The sequence below is a fragment of the Polyodon spathula genome, chromosome 12 (genome assembly GCF_017654505.1).
Source record: "Polyodon spathula isolate WHYD16114869_AA chromosome 12, ASM1765450v1, whole genome shotgun sequence".
Lineage (NCBI taxonomy): Eukaryota > Metazoa > Chordata > Actinopteri > Acipenseriformes > Polyodontidae > Polyodon > Polyodon spathula.
In genome coordinates, this window is record NC_054545.1 from 46,343,723 (window position 1) to 46,362,827 (window position 19,105).

The 19,105-nt window shown below is 40.9% G+C and overlaps 1 protein-coding gene across 3 annotated transcripts; it reads right to left on the reverse strand.

Annotated features, from left to right (window-relative positions):
- Window positions 1-1,018: 1,018 nt before the first annotated feature.
- LOC121324152 (progranulin-like) lies at window positions 1,019-16,458 on the reverse strand. Of its 3 annotated transcripts, XM_041265682.1 has the most exons (19): window positions 16,352-16,457; window positions 15,197-15,331; window positions 14,589-14,726; window positions 13,640-13,783; window positions 12,903-12,987; window positions 12,352-12,464; window positions 11,188-11,335; window positions 10,373-10,482; window positions 9,964-10,093; window positions 9,640-9,737; window positions 8,934-9,176; window positions 8,407-8,634; window positions 7,978-8,119; window positions 7,741-7,838; window positions 7,294-7,521; window positions 6,388-6,615; window positions 5,710-5,943; window positions 4,968-5,216; window positions 1,019-2,750 (listed from the first exon to the last, which is right to left on the reverse strand). In XM_041265682.1, the coding sequence occupies exons 2-19, from the start codon at window positions 15,329-15,331 to the stop codon at window positions 2,610-2,612; spliced, it is 2,892 nt and encodes a 963-aa protein (XP_041121616.1). In that variant the 5' UTR covers window positions 16,352-16,457; the 3' UTR covers window positions 1,019-2,609. The 3 variants fall into 3 exon arrangements, with proteins under 3 accessions (XP_041121616.1, XP_041121617.1, XP_041121618.1); XM_041265683.1 differs by lacking the exon at window positions 14,589-14,726; XM_041265684.1 differs by lacking the exons at window positions 7,294-7,521; window positions 7,741-7,838; window positions 7,978-8,119 and having other exon boundaries at window positions 16,352-16,458.
- Between the last annotated feature and the right edge of the window lie 2,647 nt (window positions 16,459-19,105).

Below are 19,105 nucleotides of genomic sequence, written 5' to 3' on the forward strand. Positions count from 1 at the left end.
GCAATATCTTTTTTATAGCGAGGTGACCAGAACTGCACACAATATTCAAGATGAGGTCTTACTAGTGCATTGTACAGTTTTAACATTACTTCCCCCAATATTACCGTTTTAACTTTCAAACAGCAATATTTATATAGTGAGAACAATGAAATAGTTATAATGGAAGGCAAATCGTGAATATCTGCTGTGACCAGCGTGCATGATCCGGCACTAGTTTTTTTATTATTATTATTATTATTATTATTATTAATGTTTTTTAATCTACATGACATACCTTTGCATTGATCCGCTTGACTGCGCTTTGATCTGTTCACATTACCGTTAACTGTTTCTTTTCAAACTGTCACCCGCCGCCGCCTCTAAAGTTAAGGGCGTACAAATCTGTTGAGCGTTATATTGGTCAGATCCCCCCGATTTGCCTTTTGTTGTAAAAAACATCCAAGGTTTCGCAAAGAGCAAAGTGGATTCAGTGCCCAGCAATACTAAAGCAAAACTGATGTCTGTACCTGTATTAACATACTAGCAATAAATACATTTTAAAAACCGTCGATTTAATACAGACTAATAGTGAACAGGTACATACATTTATTAGTTATGCTTGGTTTAGTACTTTAGTCATTTAAATGACTTGGCCTACAAGACTGTATATTTTATTCCAGAGCACTGCTGGCCAGTACACTGACAATGTCACGTGGGGGGAAAAGGGGTTAAGAAAACTTAAATTCTTACACAAAACTTTTAATTCATTATTACACTTCTGCAACAGTATTTATAGGGTCTACTTTACAGTGCAACGTTTATTTCATTTTTTTTTCAAACTATTCATATATAGTATATACCAAAAATGTGTTGATATCACACTGCCACTCTCCTAGCTATTTGTTGGTCAACAGCACCAGTATGTTGCATTCATCACGTGCTTGATCACCTAAGAAATAGCAACTCAGTACAAGACACATGGATTTAAATTGTAGTGAAAACGACAGACACACAACATGTGAAATGAAGGTTCATCAGCCATTGTATAAATGTGTTTTATTTCTATTTCAAATTGCACTGGTATATCGTGATAATAGAGAACAACCCACAGTAATTGAATGCAATCCTTTTCTCTTTTTGGAAAGGCATTGCTTTACAATGAGCTCACCTGCCCAGCCTGAAAACATGAACATGTTTTACTATGCTTTACTGGGGTATTAGTACCACTGTGTATTAATATAAAACCAAACACACTATAAAATATCTCACTTCCTTTTGAAAATCTGCATCCAGTTCACTTAAAGTAAAACCTCAATTCGCAAAACATTCCTTTCTTATATGGTGATAACTTACAAGAAGCAGCACTTACTGATAACTCCTAGGATTCAATATAAATGAACTGCTGCTTGAAATGAATTTAATACATCTGACTAGTTATAAACATAACTCAGATCAAGAGTAGGTCATCGAAAATTTTACACATGGATTGAGTTGAGCAACCTATATAATTGCTAACATGTATAAGAGGATATAGGATTAACTTTCTATTCAAACACATGACCCTTTTAAGAAGTCTATATTCTTCATCATCAGCTTTTCTTTTGCCAGTATTAGTATAGTGACCTGTAATACCCTGCCAACGTGGTGCTGAATTTCAGAAGAGTACCTGTTGAAATGTTCATCTACACCACACAGTGTCACAGATTTTTGTTTTGGGATAGTATTTTGCTGTACCAGGAAATTCACTTATTTATTTATTTATTAGGGGTAATCCATGGACAACCAGAAACAGCAAAATGCTCCTGTAAATATCCATCTGTGTCTTACCCTGGTGGAATGCAGATCACAGCATGCAAGTAATTCTGAAAAGTCTTGACAGAATAGTTAATTGCGTCTTACTTTAACCCATCAGCAGAAAATTTCATTTTTTTTCTTTCTTTTTGTAGAATTAGCAAGGTAAATACTGGCCTAACTGAAGTACTGTACTGCAGCATGTATATATTTAATATTAAAAACATTTCAAGCTTGATAAAATTCTTTATTTCAATTCAATCAGGTTGGTCAGCTCCTTTATCATTTTTGTTTAATCTAATAAATTGCATTTTTTTATGAGTAAACGCTTAGGCACTGAACAGAACACAGGAATTCCCCTGAAATCAAACACAAAACAATGCCATTATAGCGAGAGCAATTCAAAGTATCTGTATATCTGAAACAGCTGTACCATTGAAAGTCAAGTTCACTAAAATCCTAGTATTCACAAAGCATAATTAAAATAGAGCATTCTTTAAATAACTAATGGAGTTAAAGTTTTGTGAATAGGGCTGTACTTCAAATGGTACAGCTGTACTGTGATAGACAAATAGAATTAATTGATCCAATTAAAAAGTAGAACAACTGCAATGTAATTGGAACAGAGTTGACTTTACAAATACACTATCACCAAAGCTTTGTTAAAAAACAAAAAACTAACCATGAAAAGACCGGTTCCAATCTTCCCAATGCACTCACAGCAGTAAAGAACATACCCCACTCGTGAATTTTCACACTAGAAATCCAATTGTAATTTAGTGTTTCTTTCTATCAGCTGCTAATTCGGAGGGATGTGGAGCGTGTGGCTCACAGCTATATTACAAGGTGTTAAACAGCCTCCTTTTGTGAGAGAACAACACATCCCAGCTCGGGCCATTGCCCTGAACACACTTTCCACCAGACCCATCACAGGTGTAGCGATCAGGACAGCAGTGCTGGAGATCATCACAGCAGACACCCTGGAGAAAATAAATAAATAAATAATTAAATAAATAAACCAAACTGTAGCCCGGTTTTAATCTCGTACGGACAAGCGCTGCGACCTGCTTGTGCACCGACATACAGGCATTACTTACTGCATCCCTAAAGAGAGCACCATCTCCCCTTCAGATTGATACAGAAGACTGCAGAGCAAGGAGTCTCAAGTACAGTGGTAGTTCAAATATATTCTCAATATATACAGCACCAGTCAAAAGTTTGAGTACATCTGCTTGAAACCAGGTTTTTCATGATTATCTGTGCTTTTAACTGAAAAAACACTTAACATTTCGTTATGATACGTGTACATATAAGCTGATTATCATAAGTGAATTGCATTCAAAAATGTATTTAAATGAAAACGTAAATCTTGTCAATTTCAATGACATGGTCACCCAAAGCAAAGGGATTTCAGTCTGAAGCCCAAGTCAGTTAAAAGTCTGAAATGTGTATAAGTGTTAGAATACTGACCTAAGTATAAAAGTGTCTTTGTTAGATGTTCTCCAAGTTAACTACCATGTTACCTAATTAACCTTTTGTCAATTATTGTTAACAGGTGAGGGTCCATGATTACTATAAATATAGGTAGCATAGGCACAAGTTTATCATTTCTGAACGTAAGGGAGCAGAAAATGGGAAAATATGCTCAGTTAAGCAAAGAAAAGTCTGTAATTAAGAAATGATGGTCAATCTTTAAGACAAATCGCAAGAACTTTGCAAGTGTCTGTAACTGCTGTGGCCAAGACCAAACAATTTGAAGAAACTGGCACTCATGAGGACCGAAGAAGGTTTGACAGGCCGCGGGTGACCTCAGAATCAGAGAACAAGTTCATTCGAGTCTGCAAAACTGGAGATTAACTGCCCCTGAAATACAAGCTCAACTAAATGCTACTAGAAGTACAGATATTTCAACATCAACTGTTCAGCTGGCCTAACTGGAAGAATTGCTGCAAAGAAACCATTGTTAAGCATGCAGAATAAAGAGGAAGCGACTTGCCTGGGCCAAAAAACACAGAAACTAGACGTTTGAGGAGTGGAAGTCGGTCTTATGGACAGAGGAGTCAAAATTTAAAAGTTTGGGTCCAACCGCAGAGTATTTGTAAGACAGAGAGGGTGAGCGCATGAGTTCTGCATGTATGGTTCCCACTGAAAAGCATGGAGGAGGCAGTGTCATGGTCTGGGGTTGCTTTGCTGGTGACAGAGTTGGTGATCTTTACCAAGTCCATGGCAAGCTCAACCAGCATGGCTATCATAGCATACTTCAGAGGCATGCCATTCCATCAGGATTACGGCTAGTTGGGCAGTCCTTCATTCTTCAGCAAGATAATGACCCGAAACACACCTCAAAGTTGTGCAAGAACTATCTGGCGAAGAAGAAAAGTGAAAGACAACTCAAGCTAATGACCTGACCTGTCTCCAGACCTCAATCCCATAGAACTTGTATGGGACGAACTGGACAGAAGAGTCAAAGCGAAGCTACCCACAAGTGCCCTACATCTCTGGGAATTGCTGCAGAAGAGCTGGGAAGACATGTCGGGCGATTTCCTGCTGAAACTTGTTAACCGAATGCCTCGTGTTTGTGATGCTGTTAAGGCAAAAGGTGGCTATTTTGAGGAATCCAAGATTTAGACAATTTTCAATTTTCTTGAACATTGCTTTGATACTCCTTATGTTTTGTATATTGCAACATGTGTTTTCATTTAAGTATTTACAGAAACACATACCACGTAAAACATTGTCAATTATGAAAAAACCTAGTTTCCAGCAAGTGTATTCAAACTTTTGACTGGTACTGTACTGCGTGTGTATGTGTGCAATATAAGTCAAGTACACTTAATCTCAAGCGTTTTGAGCGTTTTCTTCTTTTTTTCTGTGCAAAACAATGCACAGACAACAGTGATCGCCTCCTTGCTTGAGTCCACGATTCTCCCGAATGATGTCTACGATTCTGCAAGAAAATAGGCGCATTCCACGACAAGGTATCTCATGTAGCGTGGGTACCTTGCAATCCCTGATCTACAGCGAGAAATCGTAATTCAAAATCGGCAAGTTTGAGAGGCACTGCGTCTCACGGTTTTTGCAATCAGGCAGTGTAAGCCCGGCTTTATTTAGAGTAAGAGCAGCTGTATCTTCCAGCCCGAGATCTGTTCAGGCCCAGTCAGAGACACCTCTCAGTGTTTTATAGGGCCCCTTGTTACCTGGCTGTAGGGGCAGCAGCCCCAGGTCCCAGCAGCAGTCTTGCAGCAGGTTTGCTGGCCTGAGCAGTAGTGCTGATCGTCACACTTGTCATTACCCCTGGAGTCAGGAGAGGCAGCAGAGAGGCTGTAGAGAGGATCTTTCTGAAAGACCCAGGGGAGGACCAGGCTTTGTCTTTCACAGGTGCTGGTCTTCATGTTGCACTGGTAACCCTGGGGACAGCAGTGCTCTTGGTCTTCACAGCACACCGCCTGGAACAGAGGAGAAGAAAAAAAGAAATCAGCCAGCACAAAGAAAACAGACACTGATCCATTATTCCAACAAGCTCACAGCCAGGCAGACAGATTTGCATGCAAATTAGACAAATGTTTTGGCAAGTTCTTTCATCTGTGATCGCAATACCAGGGTAAAAAAAAAAATAAATAAAATAATACTGTAAAGCTACTGCACTGTATATCAGCTTGTCATAAGGACACTTCCAATCTCTCTCCTCTGCTTAGATTTACATTTCATGATTCAGTATCTGAATGAGAAGTCTAAAGCCAACAGTGTGATTTCTTCATATGAGCAACCAGTCACGTGGCAGAATTAAAGAGTAATTCTTTCACATTTCCCTTGCTACTGATGGCGTTTGCACTCAATCCAAGTGGTTTTGTTGCTCTGATAGGGTTCATTATTTCTCAATCTGCCCAGCTTGAGTGCTGGCACTGGTCTTGCAGGGTTGGGGTCAATGTGCTAGCTCACCTTGATCAGCGGGCAGCAGCCCCACTTGCCAGTGGGCAGTTTGCAGCAAGTTGATCCAGCAGCGCAGCTCATCTGTGGGTCACACTTCACATCCAAGAGAGACCGGGGGTTCTGAGAAGCAGCTACCTTACTGAACCAAGGCACCGTGTGGCCCCCTTTCTGACAGTATCTTTGTGAGACGTCACAGGTGTAGCCAGAGGGGCAGCAGTGAGAACCGTCCTGGCAACACACCGCCTGAAACAGAAACCAACCCATTAGGGAACATTGCTTTTACAACAAACTCGCCATTAACTCTTACCTCTACGGTTGAAACTGAACAGCAAGGATGGAATTGGGCATTTATGGGAACTCGCTTTTCAGATAGAGGTGTGGAGCCATTAATTATAATAATTGTTTTTAGGCCAATAATTCAACAGTTCAAACTGGTCTCATCTTGTTGATATTTAATTAATTTTTAAAAGGTGGACAAACTTTCACATGTCAAGGTTTGGCTACACAATGTTTGAGATCCAAGCAAAAACATTTGTCTAGTTGACGAAAAGGTTGTTGGAATCCTGGGGGACTCCACGGTACTGTACAGTTCTAGCTGGGTACAGGTTGCACTCTGCGTTTAGTTACCTGTTTGAACCAAACACCTGAAGGGCTGTGACGAAACTGGCTTAGTGTAATGCCACTTACGTGTGGTAGAGGGCAGCAGCCCCACCTCCCTGTTCCCATCTCGCAGCATGTCATTTCCTTAGGGCAGGTGTGCTCGTCGCACACGTTCTCGTCTGCAGACAGCAGCTTCATGGGGGGTCTCTTTGTCACCCAGGGGATGCTCAGGCCTTGCTTGACGCAGGTCTGCTGCTCAACATCACACTCGTAGCCTTTAGGACAACAGTGTTCGTGATCATCGCAGCATACAGCCTGTCAAGCAAACCATTTCATTGGTTAAAATACCAGACTAAATGAGACCCCACCCACAGCTCTCTCTCAAGATAGATAGAATCTCTCTCTCATTCCACACACACACTTTGTATCACTTTCTGCAAATTAGTTCTAATGATAAATCTGTTTCTTTCCTCTTGCAAGCACTAGTAGTATGGATATTTCAAATACAAAGCAATAGATGTTGCTGCTGATTCCTGGTACCAAAATCACTTTGTCTTGTAATTCCAACTTGTGCCAATGGTAAGCTGCAAAATGAGACCATGTGACCCACAAAGGAAGCAGGATGCAGCAGTTTTGCATTCCATTTGAAATATTTCCACATCCTGAACTAGTAGGGGAAAAAAAAAAAACCCTCAAGCGAAGAAATGAAAAGAATCTCAGCACAAAGGCAGCGGGCAGATAATGTTAGTAAAGCTAATAAGCGCTCCACTTATTGTGCAGTTTAAAACACATTAACATTACATTTTGATGCCCTCAAAGTCTGTGCATGGTACAACACCCCACGTTAGTCTGCTAACAATGGTGGCCAGCACCCTTGCCTTCCTTGCTGGGGAGTCATGTTCAGTTGGCATTCCTGGGATTTGGGCATGCTACCTGCTTGTGGGCACATGAAAGGGATATGCTGCTCAGTATTTACATGCTGGCTTCACTTACCCGTGGCAGTGGACAGCAGGCCCAGTCTCCAGTGCTCAGTTTACAGCAGGTGCTCCCATCAGGGCAGCTGGTCTGATCGTCGCACTTCTCTTCGTTGGGCTTGTTTGTGCGGACAGGAATCTTCTCCAGCCAGGGCACAGAGAATCCACCCTGGTCACAGGTGCCAGCAGCAAGGTCACAGACGGTGCCCTCTGGACAGCAATGCTCATGGTCACCACAGCAAACGGCCTGGGGAGAAGAGGTAAAATCAACAGAACAGGGGTTTCTTTATCTATTTGAATTACAGAGCAAGTACTAAAACACTGCACGTGGGCACTCCCCCATATGCCTATTAGAACAAATTATAGGTAAAGACGCAGGTCATCCAAAGCCACCAGTTTCTTACCGACAGAAATCAGGCAGTTTTTCAGAAGCATATGCAAGATATATTCTTATTGTGTTCTCTACCTTAAGTAAAGGACAGCAGGCCCAGCTTCCATTGGCGGTCTTGCAGCAGGTAGTCCCATCAGGACACGCGGTTGTGTTGTCGCACTCCACATCGCCCGCTGAAAGACAAAATTAAACAAACTTAGCCAACAGAATCGACACATTCACATTTCGAGAACGGTTTTATCTAGATGAGAACAAACACTGGTTATGCCACTGCCCAGGATGCTACCCTCAATTTCTAGAACAGATTGTTACCTTTAGTGTTGGAGTTTTTCTTCATAGCTGGAAACTTCTTGCTCATCGTTGTTTCACCCTCTGCAGACACACACTTCTTGTGTTCGGTATCACACATGGTTCCCTCGGGGCAGCAGTGCTCGTGGTCTGTACAGCACACAGCCTGTGGAACAGTAAACAGAACATTTAAGGCATAGAGCAATAGAATCCCATGACAACGCACCATATGTAGTCTCATCAAAACTCAGCCAAGCAATTTCAGATAGCACAATTGAATAGTTAAAGCAGCAGATTTCAGTTTTATCAAAACAGCCTAATCTATCAAATACCAGACCTTGCATTTAAAGAACAAAACCATGAACTAGTTTCAAGAACTTGAAGTATCATCTTTAAAAATAAAGTACCCCATACATAGACGCCTCCGATAGATTTGTACTGCCATGTATTTACCCGTGGCAGTGGACAGCAGGCCCAGTCTCCAGTGCTCAGTTTACAGCAGGTGCTCCCACCAGGGCAGCTGGCCTGATCGTCGCACTTCTCTTCGTTGGGCTCGCTTGTGCGGACAGGAATCTTCTCCAGCCAGGGCACAGAGAATCCACCCTGGTTACAGGTGCCAGCGGCAAGGTCACAGACGGTGCCCTCTGGACAGCAATGCTCGTGGTCACCACAGCAAACAGCCTGGGGAGTGGGGAGGGGGTGAAAACAGACCCACATCTATTTTTATGTTTATGAGAAAATGCAACAAAGACATCCATATATCCCCAGATTCTGATACTCAATAACATGTGCTAAAAAATGCTTCGGTCTTATCAAAATTAGATAAGCAATTCTTATATGTGAGACTACACAGTGCGAATCATACAGCTTGTAGGTGTGTCCGTCTCCCAGCAGGTGATAATTACACAAGAGCAGTAAAAGGGGAAACCTGAAGGATAAACACAATATTTCACTTCACACCAATGCATTTAAACACATGCCTTGGGGTAGGGGCAGCACCCCCAGCCCAAGTCCTCGTTCCTGCAGCAGGTAGTGCCGTCTGTACAGGATGCGATGTCATCACACTTGACGTCTCCCTCTCCTGTTCTGCTAGCCTTCTTCTCCATTACTGGAATCTTCGAGACCCAGGAAAAAGATAGCTCCCCCTTCTGACAAGAAGCTGCTGGTACGTTACAGGTGTAGCCATTGGGGCAGCAGTGCATAGAGTCATTGCAGCACTCAGCCTGCAGGGGCAGCAGATAACCAAGAAGGGGATCAGGTTATTTACAGACACATTCCTACATAAACATATCTAAAAAATGTGAGAAATGTCCTTGTGTGGCGCTGTTAAAAGGGAAGTAGCTTTCATCTTTCCTTGTGGCTTACAGTCCTGTTCCGAGCACTCCAACATTGAATTATGAATAACTCAAAGACTGCTGCAGATCTAGAATCTGCTTGTTTGAGCAGTCAGACTTAAAAATACCATTGACTGCAATAGCAATTGCTCTATACAATTTATAGTAAGGTAATCTGCATCCAAGGTGTTGCTTATTACAAGAGGTATCATTTTGCAAAGTTTAGGCTTTGCTCTGTGGACCTCTGCCCAAACTTCACAAGATGACATCTCCAATTCTATAGGCTTACTGATGTTATCAGTATTAGAAAGCTCTCTATTCAAGAGACCCGTCCACAGTGAATGTGTTCTACCTTCGGTAAAGGACAACAAGCCCAGCCTCCGGCATGCGTCATGCAGCAAGTAGAGCCATCAGCACACGCACTTGTGTCATCACACTGCACACCACTGGCTATGAAACAAAACACGGTGGCAATTACTTACAAAACATCCTCCTCAGTCATTGCATCAATTAGATTCACTAATTTCCTGGTTTGTCACAGAATCCTCTCAGAATAAAGTCTAACATCGAAGTAATGGAGTAAGAAATATATCATTCAGACATGCAATATGTCAGAGACAAACTTAACTGGTGTCAACTTGAATCCATTTATTGAAAGCACAAAGGGAAAATTTACCATCTCTCACGATTGCCGGAAACTTTTTAAGCATCGGGGTTTTTCCGTTTGCAGATGTACACGTGTCGCGTTTCAGGTCACATGTGCTGGCGGCAGGACAGCAGTGTTCATGGTCTGTACAGCATACAGCCTAGGGGAAAAAATAAATAAAACATAGAAAATGAGGAACAGTACCCATACAAAACAATCAGGATCGTGTTGAAAAACAAAAAAGATAAATGTCATGACAGGCAGTGGAAACGGGGCATTAGCTCAGTACCAGATATCAAGTTTAAAAAAAAAAAAAAAAAAAAAAAAAAACACTTACTGCAACATGGATTTATTTCAAAACTGCATGCCTATATAGTGAATGAAAAGTACACAGCAGGGAGATTTTTGCACTGATTCTGTTAGCTACAAGCCCACTCACATTAGGTATTGGGCAGCAGCCATACTGGCCACTTGGCATGCGACAGCAGGTGGTGCCATCTGGGCACTGGCTCTTTCCATCTGGACAAGCAACAGATTCTACCTTCGTCACTGAGAACAGAACAAGACATAGGATGTAGGATGGCAAACAGGCCAAGTTACAGCACATCATTTAACAAAGTTATTACGTTAGGATTTCCTTGTCAACTTTCCACTTTCAGTATCCAGTGCAGCTTAGTATTCACATTTGACAAGAGTATACTGCAGGGTACTAAACTGCAATAAATCTATTTTTATAGAATGATATTTGAAGTATAATTTAAGAGGGGGAGAGGATGACCATCTGACAAGGCAAATAAAGGGTCAAAGAAAGCCAGAACTTAACTGGTGAGAGAATTTAACACCCCACAAGAATGGGAGAGGGAGGCCTAAATACCTGGGGATCCCCAGTGCAAGACACACACTGCCTGAATACTTTAATACGACCTGTACCTACTCTACCAGCATTGGTCCTGATCACAGACTCCAGAAGATGCTGGAAGGCGTCTTGGGAGATCCATACAGTTATTAATATATCAGCCTCTCAAATGTCTTTTTCCATCACTGTCTGTCTCACTTGGCAAGCACTTTTTTGGTTTTGCCATTGGCGATACTCTGAAGAACAACATCTTCGAAATGTCTACAAACATGACTGTCCTTGTAGCATGGCACCTGCCTGACATGCACGCACTCACACCTTTCAGAATACTGCTTGAACCCCCCCCCTCCCCCCACCTCCCCTCCCCTCCCCTCCCTGGCTCTTTCGGACTACCTTACCTTTATTGTTCTCCCAGTTCGCCCTCTTCCTCGCAGGCAGTTTGCCCCACATGGGGGTCTCTCGTTCGTGCGCCACACACTTGGAGTGGGCAATGTCACATCTGGTGCCCTCAGGACAGCAGTGCAATTTATCATCACAACACACAGCCTGAAGACAGACGATAGATTGAAACGGAACCTGCATTTACAGATCAGCTTTCCTTCTCTCTCAAAGCACACTGCCATTCAACTCTGTTGTTGTCCCATTAATGTCTGGCGTTAAAAGAAAGGTAAAGACTAACACGCAGTATGCTCAGTAAATATTGCTTGGCAAGGACTCTTCTTCCTGTAGACAGTGGGATAGGAATTGACCCTGCCCGACCCCAAAGACTACAAAAGAGCTTTAAAATCAATTCTACAATAATGAGCAAAAACAGGAAATGGGTTTCTAGCGGGAAAAAATAAATAAATGCCTCAATCTGCAGAAAAATACAGCAAACAGGATACTACAGAAAGAAATCTGAAGTCAGAATGCTCTGTGTTCATTTTATAAGTTTTTACTGCCGTGGTTTTGAGAAGTAATGTTAAAACTGTACAATGCACTAGTAAGACCTCATCTTGAATATTGTGTGCAGTTCTGGTCACCTCGCTATAAAAAAGATATTGCTGCTCTAGAAAGAGTGCAAAGAAGAGCGACCAGAATTATTCCGGGCTTAAAAGGCATGTCATATGCAGACAGGCTTAAAGAATTGAATCTGTTCAGTCTTGAACAAAGACGACTACATGGCGACCTAATTCAAGCATTCAAAATTCTAAAAGGTATTGACAGTGTCGACCCAAGGGACTTTTTCAGCCTGAAAAAAGAAACAAGGACCAGGGGTCACAAATGGAGATTAGACAAAGGGGCATTCAGAACAGAAAATAGGAGGCACTTTTTTACACAGAGAATTGTGAGGGTCTGGAATCAACTCCCCAGTAATGTTGTTGAAGCTGACAGCCTGGGATCCTTCAAGAAGCTGCTTGATGAGATTTTGGGATCAATAAGCTACTAACAACCAAACGAGCAAGATGGGCCGAATGGCCTCCTCTCATTTGTAAACTTTCTTATGTTCTTATGTAGCCAATTGATCACAGGGCTTTGATCCAATAATATCAAAATCAAGAAAGAAAGAACTCAGCACATACCTTCACCATTGGACAGCAGCCCCAGGACCCACCTGGCAGCTCACAGCAGGTCGTCTCATCAGGACATTCCGATTCCTCATCCGGACAAATCACAGCACCAACAACAGAGACCTCTGCGAATGAACACAGAGCAACACTGAGGAACCAAGACCTCAGCGAACGGACACAGAGCAATCTGGGTCTAGGGGACTGATAGGCAGCACTTGCATGCAACTGGAGACTAAGGCAGTATAAATAAATGGGACAGTACTGAGTTAAAGACAACCTGCAATGCAAGGAAAATTAAGCAGCCTAAAAAGAAAAAAGCAAAAGCATGTATTTTGTAATTTTTGCATTGCATTATGCGATATGAGCATGTACTTCTGGAAAACAGGAACACGTCCCCACACATGGATTATTATCCCTTTAAGGGTTTGTACAGTCGTTGTTGGTGTTGAATTTGTTATGATTGTTACCCTCTTGCATTCAGCACATAAATCATGCAATGTTGTCAAAACCACATAACCAATGACCTACATTAGCACAGAATGAAGATGTTTATATTGTCAGACCTGCATGTCGAGTGCAGGAGCTTCCATCACCGCTACATTCATAACCTTCTGGACAACAGCGTTTCCCATCAGCACACGACAGCCCCTGAGAAAGACAGGAGTGGCGAGCCACACGGCATCAAACAAAGGTTTTATTTTCTACTCTTCCTGTATCTTTTTGAAGATGTATGCAATCGAGTCTTAGTTAATGTCATTACTCAAACATTGTTTTATTTTTTGATAAGCCTTTTAGTTCAGGTGTCGCTCTATAGCTGCACACCATAGTTTTGCAGGCGAGATCAGCCGGTGTCCTTACAGGGTTAACTTTAAACAAATCTAAAACTAAACAAAAAAAAAATCCACACACCACAGACATTTGATTTAAAGTGACAGATCACTCTTTGGCTGATCTAGCCTGTGTTACACATTTATCAGGAAGGAAATAAGAGGTGACTTGTAGGTGTCTTGCTGTAACATTTGAGCAACTGCAATAAGCACAACCAGAGCAACCTTGTTTCCTTTGTTTTTTTTTGGTTTTTTTAAAAGCCACACACTTACGCAACTAGTTATTGGGTTAACACCCATGCAGAACTTACATAACCAGACAGAAACACTGCACAGACTTTTACGCTGCTAGCATGTTTTGACCGTGTAACCTACAATAGTCAACAGAAGCACAATTTTGACCAAGGTATTTAACAGTTTAAGTTCAGCTTGGGCTGCACCTCCAATAAAAGGATGCTTCTAGAGAGGTTTACCCGAGGAAGGGGGCAACAGCCATACACTCCAGTGGGGGTGAGTAGACAGGTGTATTCAGAGGGGCATGGAGAGTTGTCTGGGCACACAGTCTCAGAAATGCCATCCAGGGAGCCTGTCTGAACCATGGGGAAAGAACGAATACCCTGCAAAACAAATTCAATTTCATTCACCTACATTGGTTTATATGAAAACACATACCGATAATAATAATACTGTATTCCTTCAAATTTAAGACACAGCCCAAATTTACCACCCTTAATTTGAGGAAAAAATAAATCAAATAAATATGCATTTACAAAGACACAAACTCAATTACACTGTTGTATCGTACAAAACTGACACAAAACAGTGTTGTAGATTAACCATGGAGCGCACTTATTGCACTGTATAATACTTAAGATTTTGTCTCTGTCACTCACGCCATCACACATCCTGGCAACAGCAAGCACGACACTCCGCAGCATCAGACAACATGTAACCCAGCAACCACAACAGCACTGAATATTGCTTGGCATGTCGAAAAATATGGGGGTCTGATCAGCATTTCCAATCAGTCCAAGCTGGGGCTGTTTGTTAGAATTGCTGAAACTGTAAACTTTTCTCTTGGTATTCTTCAGGAAGAATGTTTTTTTGTCGGCAGTGTCACGTTGCTGCTTGTGTATTCGGGCAGACACCTTGATTGTCTTTTCAGTGCAGTCATTCAGTCACATTGCTGTTTGTATACTCAGTCACATCTTTTGCTGCAGATTTTAATGCACGCATCACTATACTGTACTCGAATTTAAGACACAGGCTATTTGAGAAGCAAAAAATTCTCAAAAGCGCATCAAATTTGAAGGAATACAGCAATACTAGCAATGCCCTTCAATGCACTGCATTATAACAGAAACAAGCTTTATACACATGCACTGTAAGAGAGGTTGCAAAATGGTGTACAATAAGTTGCACCTGGGTGAACTCTGGCCTGGGCACAGGAACTTTTTCCAGCCAGGGTAGAACAGCGGTTCTATTGAGGCATTCTGAATGGACAAGGTCACAGATCATGCCTTCAAAACAGCAGTGCAAGTGGTCTGAACAGCACACAGCCTGGAATAAAAATGAGGACCTCAACACACACAGGTTATCTTACCTGACACTATAGCCTAGCCACCAAAGTTTATTTAAACATATTTATGTATTCTTCAGAGTCTGGATCCACGCCCAAACAGAGAGGTCTCAAAAAACTTGCAATTATTTCGACACCAAATAAACACTAGAAGCACCACAGATTATCAGTTTGAAAAAAAAAAAAAAAAGGAACAGAGAGATATAGGTTAGGAGCAGAGATATCGGTTAAATGTGTTTCCAGCGTGAGCTTATTTATTGTTGTGGTTTATTGTGCATATTGGTTGGTGTATAAACAGCACATAAAGTCCTGAGCATATTAAACATTAGCCAGCAAATAGGTGAGCCACTGTGCTAGATTCTCAAAGCTATTTACTACAAACTGTATTTAACACAATCATGTTCATATGAGAGCAACACAACTACAAATTAAATACATGAGCTCTGCTTACACTCGGGAGAGGGCAGCAGCCGTGTCCTCCACTCAGGGTCTTGCAGCAGGTACTGTCATCAGCGCACATCCCTCCATCAGGGCATTGAAGTGCGGAGGCCAGAGCCAGGACAGACAGACAGAGAACCTTCAACATCTTGAGCACAGACAAACAGACAGACAGAGGTAAACAGCTACAGCTGCACTCATGAATTTCCCTAATCAAACAGCTAATAAATGTGATGCTTGAGAACAAATGAGAAACCAGAATCTTCACAACAGACTTCAAATCCAACTATTATACAAGATAAAACTCCAGCAGTGCCTCCACATTACAACTGAAAGCATGCATGTGCCAGTGATGCAATGTATGAGTTGTGAGGCTCTGAATATGTCTTCGGGGCGCTAATAGCAATTGCAAGCGAGTTTGGGACCATTTACCTTTGCCATTTGAGCAGACAGCTAAGGCCAGCTTTGATAGACAGGGAGAACATTAAGTGCTCCTAGAGGGAGCAAGATTTGCTGTTAACCTTTTGTCGAAATTGCCTCTATTTTAAAAAGCCACGGCCTACAGTAGTCTCTGACATTGCTCCCTCCTACACGGGTTCAGTAGATTGTATCACATGCGTAACTGTACACATGATTCGTGAATTCGCTGCTGCTGTGTTCCCATTCTAAATGCAGCGGGTTAGTCTCAAGATACACAGGCCTTTTTGTTGACTAATGACAAGACAAAATAAAATATGCGCGACATCAAATAAAACACACATTGTCCGGGCCTTGGCGAACTCTGAATGTCCTTTACCCTTGAATCTCTCTCTCTCTCCTATATATATATATATATATATATAAACTGAAAGCAACATGGCAACAAAACATTCCCGACGCGTGAACCAATCGTTTATTACTTGTATTTGCAATGCAAGGTAGTATTAATAAAATATTTCTTTCTGCGTTTATCTGCACTGGCACGGGAAGAACTCAAACTCGGGTGACATACAATGTATACAGCGCATACGGCAGTCGTAGTGCTGGGTATGCATTACTTGAACACAATATCACACATTTGCCGTTGAATCAACAGCACAGTCTGTAACAAGTGTAGAAGCTGACGAATGTGACGCTTCAATAAATAAAAGACATAAACATTCATAACATTACTGTGGACAGCACGTACCTCGAATATCCGCTCCTTCTTCCGATCCCGAACTGCAAAACGCTGTGTAATTCAACCAGCTGCACCACTCCATACAACTGTTTATCAGAAGCACCGCCCTCCGTATTTTTCAGGCTCACTTTGACTTTCTGAGTGGTCTACCCGATTGTCAATCAAGTTATCACACGATTGCAGTAAACTCATTTATTTCGCATGGTAAATCACGCTGAAGAGCGGGGCGGGTGGAATAGATCCCATAATGGCCAATAGTATTCCAATACCAACTGCAGCACACATACACACACTATATCTATCTATCTATCTATCTATCTATATATATATATATATATATATATATATATATATATATATATATATATATATATATATATATATATATATATATATATATATATATATATATATATATATAGACCACTTTCATATAGCAATGAACAGAAGTCAAGATAACACTCATTTTCTGTCTTTCTTTTTGTTTCATTTCCAATTCACAACCAATCTACAAGATCTCTGTCAAAATTAAAAATAACGTACTGTATTATTTAAATATACATACACTCTGAGACTATGCAATTTAGTGAATATAGATGCTGCCATCGTGTGGCGAGGAAATTAATTGTACAATCTGATTGGATTAAACAAGTTACAGAAAGTACATGACTCCTGATTGGGGAACACAGCGAATCAAAAATAGAAACGCGATACCTAATTTGCCTAGACCCTATGGCTGTTCATCGTGCTGATCTGTTTAAAAATGTATTTTATTTTTAATAAATAATGTTGTAGTGTCCTTGTGTCCACATCGGTATTTTAAAGATATTATATTTTAGTGTTTCTAGTGAAGACTTGTTTTACTATTGGTCAAATTTTAAAACAGGTAGTTTTGAAATAACCACAGAAAACAAAACAACGAATTAAACCGGAACCTGCCTGAAAGAAGAGCTTCGACCCGTTTGAACTGGAGTTCTCTTTAACATTGATCTAAACTATATCCAAAAATATATACGGTTAAACGTAACTGTAATAATTTAATCACACACTATAAAAATATAACCAAGATTCGTGACAAACACAGGCCACGCTTAATTGTGTCTCATGAATATTCATGAGCCAACCAGAACAAGACTAGTCGTGTTAAACTCAAAACAATGAAGAAGGCCAACGTTAGTTTAAGCGATCGCGACCTGTCTGTTGTGCCACGTTAATATTTTCAGCGGTGGCAACTTACGTTAAAACTCAAGACTGGGTAAATGAAGTGTGGCTCAACGATGTATCTATTCCTGTTATATCTTGTAAAAGTTACACGTTTTTGTTTGGGGACTACATTTTGGAACAAATCTAGTTTTTTTTAAAGTCCTTGGTTTGTTAAAACGAATGAAAGATTACCATTTTGCTTGAAACGTTGTCGCCACTGAAATGTCAGAATCTCCTAACCCTCTGGCTGACTGTTATCTTTGCTGCGTATTATTTTCCATGTTTATAATTCCTGTCCCTAACCCCAACATCTCCTAAGTGGGCCGTGATCTCATAGGAACAGTTTTATTATTGTTTAATAAAACCATGTGAGCTACATTAAAAATGAAAGTATATGAAACCAATTCTAATAATAAACGCTTAACAAGCAGGTCATTTCAGCAGACTCAGTCTGGGAGGTGGAGCTTAACCCCAACCCGCTGTTTGCCTGGTAACAAGATTTAGATAACCACATTGTGCTTGTGGGCAGGACCCAGGGCTTGTGTGATTATTGGAGAATTGTGGCATGTTGTAGTACAACCACAATTTCTCTAAAAGAGAATGTCGAGCTTTTCAACTGTACGGAAAACGTCATATATTTAAAATACAGAAGGGGTGTTATAATAGTGCTATAATAGAGTTCATCATGTCGGCAAAAGCTGAAATCTGTACTTTCTAACGTACAATACACTACCCTACAGTACAACGGCAGAATTATTGCATTGAAGATTCAGAGATATTACTACAGCACATTACTCTTTGTAAAGGTACACCCATGGTTGTCAAAACGCGCATATGCCAGTAAAATTCAGGGAAAATAAATAAAGGGTCCCTGGGTTTGTATGATCAGCAATGCGCTTCACATTACTCCCACCAGGTGGCCACAGAATGTGATGTTTTATAAACCAGTCCAGAGCAGGGCCTTAGCGTTTACCTTACATAAAACCCTGGTTAAGGCTTTGATCGCGCGTCATGTTCTGTCACTGCAGCAGTCAGTTAGAGAGGGTACCTATTTTGGAGCATGGGGAGCAAGCATTGGGATCCGGGAGCAAAGACATTACGTTTTTAGAATATGAAGGGTGAGAATTACAAAACAGCAACCATCTCCGCTTAGACTGGCCCAAGAAAGGTAAGGAGATAGATCGCACAAATACGTTATTTGCAGTTAGATTTTTGTTTGGGTACGCTGGTTTAGTTATGCTATGTGGGGTCGTAAATCAAGATATTTCACAATATGTTTATTCCCTAACAGTTACAACCTACACAACTATATGGAAGTGGAGAATGTAGATGTATCATTTTAAATAAAGAAATATCATTTTTATTTATTTATTTATTTTTAAGTTTGCCATGTGTTGGTAACGTAATGTAACACGTCGTGCTTTGGCTGCTGAAGTGTTTGGTTTCTGAAAAAAAAAAAAAAAAAAAAAAAGAAAATCTTAACTGCAATTTCTATAACACATCATCTCAATATTAGACATTTGTGTCTGCTAATTATGCCTTTTAATCTATATTTTTAAA

What these genes read in the sequence shown, in the direction of transcription:
- LOC121324152 (XM_041265682.1), bottom strand. Translation starts at nt 15,331, where the DNA reads ATGTTGAAGGTTCTCTGTCTGTCTGTCCTGGCTCTGGCCTCCGCACTT. An exon ending in GCTGCTGCCCTCTCCCGAGT is followed by an intron (nt 14,727 to 15,196) that starts GTAAGCAGAGCT and finishes TTTTTATTCCAG; the next exon opens with GCTGTGTGCTGTTCAGACCA. An exon ending in GCTGTTGCCCCCTTCCTCGG is followed by an intron (nt 12,988 to 13,639) that starts GTAAACCTCTCT and finishes TGTCTTTCTCAG; the next exon opens with GGGCTGTCGTGTGCTGATGG.